This window comes from Barbus barbus, assembly GCF_936440315.1.
Source record: "Barbus barbus genome assembly, chromosome: 27".
Lineage (NCBI taxonomy): Eukaryota > Metazoa > Chordata > Actinopteri > Cypriniformes > Cyprinidae > Barbus > Barbus barbus.
In genome coordinates this window covers 10,860,088-10,867,298 of record NC_136755.1, presented here as the reverse complement: position 1 = coordinate 10,867,298, position 7,211 = coordinate 10,860,088, and the positions used below count along the sequence as shown (strand labels likewise).

At 34.9% G+C, this 7,211-nt stretch overlaps 1 protein-coding gene across 2 annotated transcripts in view; it reads left to right on the top strand.

The window, feature by feature from the left end:
- Positions 1–1,827: 1,827 nt before the first annotated feature.
- LOC306847381 (rho family-interacting cell polarization regulator 2-like) overlaps positions 1,828–7,211 on the top strand; it is a 52,841-nt gene continuing 47,457 nt past the window's right edge. For both annotated transcript variants that reach the window (XM_079381303.1, XM_079381302.1), the window contains exon 1: positions 1,828–2,112. In XM_079381303.1, coding sequence (XP_079237429.1) covers positions 2,034–2,112 — 79 coding nt within the window. In that variant the 5' untranslated portion in view covers positions 1,828–2,033. The remainder of the gene's footprint in view (positions 2,113–7,211) is intronic.

The following is a 7,211-nucleotide window of genomic DNA, read 5'->3' as shown; positions in this document are numbered from 1 at the left end:
GAAAATTAGTAGCTGCGGACACAAGCCTCATCGCTTTGAATAAATCGGATTCTTCAACATTTCAATGAAGGTAGGAACAAATGTATGTGCATATACTGATTATTAGACCTGTTAGGCTAGTGGAATGCATAATTTAACATAAATAAGAAATTATCAGTAGCCTAAATAAGGTTTGTTGTGTTTGTATATGTGCCAAAACATACAAAATTGTATTTTGAGACATACAAATATATATATTTTTTCCCCCAACAGATATGATTTCTTCAATTTATGGTTCAGTTTTCTTTCAGTTAATTAGTTCATACCAGGTTAGTTGGTGTAGTAGGTGGTAAGTATTTGGTAAGTGCAACTAGTACACTCCAAAAAGTTATAAGTTGACTTAACTTAAAAAAATTGAGGAAACCCCTTTCCTTAAAATTATCAAGTAAATAATCATTTTAAAAAAAAGTGAATTGTCAAGTTCACTTAACTTATTTTTTCAAATTATTATTTACTTAAATTTTTTTAAGGCAACAGGTTTCCTCATTTTTTTTAAGTCAACTTATCACTTTTTACAGTGATGAGGAAACCCGTTGCCTTAAAATTATTAAGTAAATAATCATTTAAAAAAACAAGTTAAGTGAATTGTCAAGTTCACTTAACTAATTTTTTTAAATTATTATTTACTTAAAAAATTTTAAGGCAACAGGTTTCCTCAATTTTTTAAAGTTAAGTCAACTTATTACTTTTTACAGTGTAGCCTAATGTTAATGCTATATTCAATTACACTAAAAATAATTTAAAAAAAAATTACGTAGGTATGTAGGTAGTTATAGGAGTTAATTTGCTAGGTGTTATGGCTTGTTATGGCTTCCTCACTCAAAATAAGCTTTTGCTAATATAATTTATTTGATGTCTTATTGTCTGCCAAATGAAAAGCATAGTCTGCTTGTTTGGAAAGGCATAATTTGATATATCCTTCATGCCCACAAACAGCACAAACTGTTCAAGATGAGTTACATTTCACAGTTAATACTATTAAATTTACAAACTTTGCATTTGAATAATGATACTAATAGTGATTCTTGCCCCATAGCAAACACCACAAAATGTGAAAGGATGGAGCAATCACATCAAAATGTTTCCTGGAAACGTTACAAGTGTGGGTGGATCTATTTTGGTTCCTCTATTTAGGACGTTTTTAAAGAGTTCTGAAGTGAATAATTGCTTTTATACGACTGTGAGTGTGTGAGCTGACCCCTCTGTTAATGAGATTGTCATTAGGTCGGTTCCGCAGCGCTTTCATAGGAGGCACACCAAAATTAAAGAGAAAGACTTAAATCCACTGCAGCCTAGTTACTATTTCAGAAACACTTTAGATGTGAAGAACATAATAGAAGCTTTCAAACACACACCAAATTGTAAGTGATTAACCATATGCACCTTAACCCTATAAAGCCTACTATATCATATTTGAGTTTCTAAAAGGCCTCTAAATGATCAACATGATCATAACTTTGCTGAAAAACCGGTTGTTCACGACCTATACATGCATTTTGTCATCTGATTGATCGTTTGTATTATTTTACCAAGTTAAAAGCCTTCAGGTTGTCTTTTTGCTGTGAAATCTATAATGATATTTATGAAGTAAACATAAGAATAACTTTAATATTGTTAGTAATATTTCAAGATACATACTACACATGGTTTGGCTCTCAAGATGCTTTGGCCTGACCTCCACTCAACACACCAGGCTTGACATATTTACCACACACACACATTATCTCCCTCATTCTGACACTCACACAGGAGATTATGAAATCATCTTGCTGATGAAAATTGGCCTGGATGGTGTGGGCTCCCACACACACTCGCACTCGACTTGGCGCAGTGAGTAGAAGCTCTGAGCGGTCCACTGCCTCTCGCCTCTCTGCTCAGGCTCAAGTTGACTGAGGGCTTCACGTTCGCCTGGGGGGGAGACAGTCCGAGCTTTGATTTAATTTTACAGTATAGTTACTGCTCAGACGCTTAAGCGAAAGAGAGGATAAAACGGAATGGCCTTTCCTGACATCACGGAGGATGACCTAACTGAAATGATACGTGAGGAGGCAGAGGATGTCTTTGATGATGACGGTAGGGTCACGCTGGGACAGGGTGGGAAGTTTAGGCCGTGGTTGTAAGTGAATCCTGTGGAGATGGATATTTTATGTGTCATATCTTAACACAAGAGCAACAGTGTTGAGTGGGCGTTCTTGTATAACTCCTGGTTGTGTTGAAGTACATTAGTAGATCTGTTTGATAACTCGGATGAGCATGTTGCTGTAGAGCTGAAACATCGCAGCTGTTTGGCATTTTATAAGGTAGTGCATGATCAGACATGTTCCTTTGAGTGATATCTGCTGTTTAATATGCCAAAGCGGATGCTTGTTAATCTTCTAGAGGGCAGAGATTTCCCGTTTATAAAATGGGCATAAATTAACATACTGTAAGGATTCTGAAGAACATTTACTGTATGGTTACTCCTAAATGACTTTTTGGAGCAGCACAAACAGAATGTAACGTTAAGATGTAACGACTGCTTTTTTTCTGTAAATGGAGTTTCAAGCAGATGAATGTAATGTGACTTTCTCTCCTAGTGCATGAGCATTAGACATATTGCCAAAAAAGAGCACAACTGCTGTGATTTGTGCTTTATAGCGAGGAGAAAGCTGTAATAATGTGAAGCATTATTATAATTTAAAATAACTGTTTTCTATTTTAATCCATTTTAAAGTGTAATTTATTCCTGTGATGGTAAAGCTGAATTTTACTCCAGATGATCCTCCAGAAATCCTTCTAATATACCGATTTGGTGCTTGAGAAACATTACTTACTATTCTAAATGTTGAAAACAGTTGTGCTGCTTAATATATCTGCTGAAATCACAATTCAAGTAAAAGAAAGAAAAAAAAAACAGCATTTATCTGAAATAGAAATCTTTTGGAACAATGTAAATGTCTTTACTGACGCTTTTGATCAATTTAATGCATCCTTGCTGAATAAACGTATTAATTTCTTTAAAAATATATACTGATCTCAAACATTGGAAAGGTAGTGAGTAGTGGGAGAATTTAAAATCATTTGCTTATTTGGTGTTTGAAGGCTTATTTGGCATTAAAGGCTGTGAAAAATCTACATTGTTAGCTCAATATAAACATCAATTCACAGGTAAATTTGTCCTTTTAAAGCCTGTTATATTCTGGCAGATTACAAGTGTGTTGTCTGTGATATGCTGTCTTAAACATGTTGTCATCTCCATCCAGCACTGAAGAACTGAATGTTCAGATTTAACTGCTGTTTCTTCAGAAACCCTGTTACCTGCTGCCGCTATGAGAATGAATGCATGTATGAGAATAAAGAGTAGAAAGAATAGAATGAAAGTGATTTATTTCGCTCAGTCCCTGACTGTAAATTATGACTGAGATCTCTGTCTTTCCCTGAAGGGTTTAAACTGTAGGAATGGCATGACTGAGTTTGGATTGGGTAGAAATGTCTTGCTATGTATCTATTTATAGACTGTGATTGTGTGAATGTGTTGGACATTACCCATCACTTTAACATGCTTTTAGAGAGCAGTGTTTATCAAATGCAGAATAATGTGCTAAAACAGATAGATGGAATAATTAGATATGCTGTATTGTATATAGATATTTAAAGATAATATACATAGATTTATGCTACTATGGTATTACCACTGGGCATTATTTTGTTACAGGAAGTAGTTTTCAGCTTATATACATATTTGATATTTGAGATATATCAATGCACCCATGTTTTTGGGGACCTTGCTAACTTGGTGTCCTATAGGCGTTATAAAACCTAACCATAGAAAACCTTTTTCTTTTAGTCATTTTTTCAGATAATTGTAAGATTTGTTGGTCTAGTGCAGGGATAGGAAACGTCGGTCCTGGAGTGCCGCTGCCCTGCAGAGTTTAGCTCTAGCCCTAATCAAACACACCTGAACAAGCTAATCAAGGTCTCCAGAATTACTAGGGCTACAGGCAGGTGAGGGTTTTTCTCAGGGTTGAAGCTAAACTCTGCACTCCAGGACCGACGTTGCCTACCCCTGGTCTAAGTGCTACAACTTTTGTTGCAAGGTAACTAGATTCAAATCTAAACTAAAATATTTTTAGTAAACCAGCTAAACTGACATAATATTAAATTAGTACAATTGAACATTTGGCGCCGATAACCTTGTGCCCTGTGCCCCAACATACAGCGCTGTTGGTCTTTGGGCTTCCCGAGTTTGAGTCCCGTCTTGGGGACCTAAACCGAGCACCCCCTCATACTTTCCTGGCTACATACTGTCCTATCACAATAAAATGCTAAAAATAAAATCTAAAAAAAACAAACAAAAATAAAAAAACACACATGCTCTTGATTCAGACAAGACAACTTTTTCACTGTAGAAAGCAATATTATGGATAGCGGACTCATATATTAGCTGGATGCTAAATGATGAACAAACACGCAGCTTTTCACTTCACAAGACATTAACTGATGGACTGGAGTTGTGTGGATTACTCATAGATTTTATTTATAGATAATAGATTTTATCACTCTGCAGTGAATGGGTGCCCTCAGAATCCAAAAATCCAAACAGCTGATTAAAACATCATAGATGTGATAAAATGGTGAATTTTTCCAAATCTGTTCAGATGAAGAAACTAGCATATCTTGGATGGCCTGAGGGTGATAGCAAATGTTCTGTGGAAGGTGTGGCTCAACTGGACTAACCCAATTTAGATGTGAATATTTCTGCAACAAACACCTGTTTTTTTAATCATCATGCAATTTATGTGTGTTTTCGTTTGGAAATTCAAAATTCAAGACTCAAAAATCTTATTTAACCTCCATCCAATAAAACCAGCTCATGAGAGTCCCTCAAATCTTTTCCAGTTCACTACAAGCCATCCAACTTGCAGCCTATAGCATAAACTTTCTCCAAAAACTTTTACAGTTCAGCGACTAATTTTTCTTTAACCTAATTCGATCAAAAAGTGTTTGAGGAAGGGCAACTTAATGGAAACAAAATACACACTTGTGTGCTTATGCATGTGCTTCATGAGTTTTTCAAAGAGGGTTTTCATGTGGCCGCCTGCAGCCCCTTAAGTAGAGAGTGAAGTCTGTTCTCTGGTCCTGAAGCAATAAAGTATGAGTACCGCTGAGAATAACCTCAGAATACCTGGGTCACGGTGACTAGTGGAGTCTTGGTAAATAAACTTCATTCACATTAGTCTCCAATATGTCAGCATAACCTAATGACTAACCGAAATGAGTGCCACGTAAAGCAGTTACAACTACTGGGCACAATTAATATTATGCTAAAATTCACTCACTTGTCAGACTATTCCTTCTCTACTTTTTCATCAATATACAATTACAGTTGGTATTATGACTATATTGATTTTGCAGTATTACATTTAATTTCCTCCTTAATTGTTTCCAAAGCATAAAAGTAATAGTCGAGACTTTGGGGAAATGTTTATGAATTTTCATTTAAAGGTCTTTACAACTTGATGATTGGTGCTTATGCGATATTGCTGCAGTGATACTGTGAGGTGGCAGAAAGCTGCTGTATATGTAAGAACAGAATTTAAGATGGATTTAATCATGTTTTCTGTCAATCAAATCAAGTCCGTGCTAAAATCAGTGTCAGATTTCAAGTCATTCGTACACCCCTGATCTATGGCACTCAGGCTGGGGAAACCATATCCCCTCCGGGGCTTCGGCAAAGCTCGCTGTGGTGGCATTTGATTTCAGCCCTGAGCTGCTCCATGTATTGATTCATGCAGGACGAGAGATTTACGGGGGTAGTCTGGCTTTAACTCAGCCGTTGGTAGAGATGTTATCTGCAGAACTGGCACTGTGATCTCTACACAATGTGCTCGGTCATCATCACTCTGCACTACATGTCCAAGGCTGCCAGTGAATAACTATGATGTTAGTGTCTATGTCAGCAAAGCAGGATTTGTAGGAACAATAGCTGTATGATGGGCATCAACTGATGTCTTATCATTATCAAAGGCTGATTTAAAGTGTGAGTGAGTGATGTTGCACTGAGCATTTAACACAGCTGTTTGATTCAACAAACCAGACACCTTTACCAGAAACAAAATGAAAGTAGTTACCATAGATTATAAAACTGATTATAGGACTGATTATAAGACTGCTCTGTCTGAAAGTTGTATTGGGGTCCATATTATCTAAAAATCACCTACAGTTAGACTGACTATATTATTGCTGGAAGAATTTGTGTATAATAATAATAATAATAACTATTATTATTAATGTTATTATTAACCCATCAGATTATTTATTGTATCATTTATAGTATATTGTGTAATATATTCGATGTTTTAATAATATATATTGCAGGTCTTTTATTATATTTTTGTTGCCAATGTTTTATAAAAGCAATAAGCCACTTAAACCAGTTAATGAGTTATAGTAATTTTTCTTTTTTTCCAGTAAATATCTTAAAATATACAAAACATACAAATGAAATTTACTTCTTACCACACAGGCAAATATTTTAACTAATTCAACTAACAAATATTTAATTGATAACAAAAACAAAAAAAAAACTTGACCGCTTTTGTTAGATTGTGCCTTAAAGAAAAAATAGTAAGGAAAATAACAATGTTATTGATGCAATTACAAAGTTTCTTAAAATAAAAAACGGATTAATTTCTTCTGCACTTTTTCAAATGAAAGTATCTTTTTTTAAAGTCAACATGAAATCATTATTGAGTTCTTTTCTTTTTCTTTTTTGATAAAAAAATGTCATAAATGATTTATCCCTGCACATCATGCATTTTTTAAAATCCATGTGCCTTTGTAATCTTTAATCAAAATAACTCCCCTCCCCTTTGCAACAACATCTTTTCTCTTCTCTCAAGGGAGAGACAAACTGTCACTCTTGCAGCAATAGCAAACAACAGCCATCCACTCAATTCCAAATGGACAAAATTTAATTACTCTACATTTTTTCTAGTTCAAAAAATCGATTTCACTAGGTTATACATCTCAACCAGGAAGAAAAGACAATCATAACTTCTGTTTCATGTCAACTTTAAGGATATATTGGAGTGGAAGACAAAAATAATGATTAAGAAAAAGGTTTTTGCAGTGCATTCTTTCTTGTTAATTTTATTGTTGGGCTATTGATATAATTATTGGTAGAATAAAAG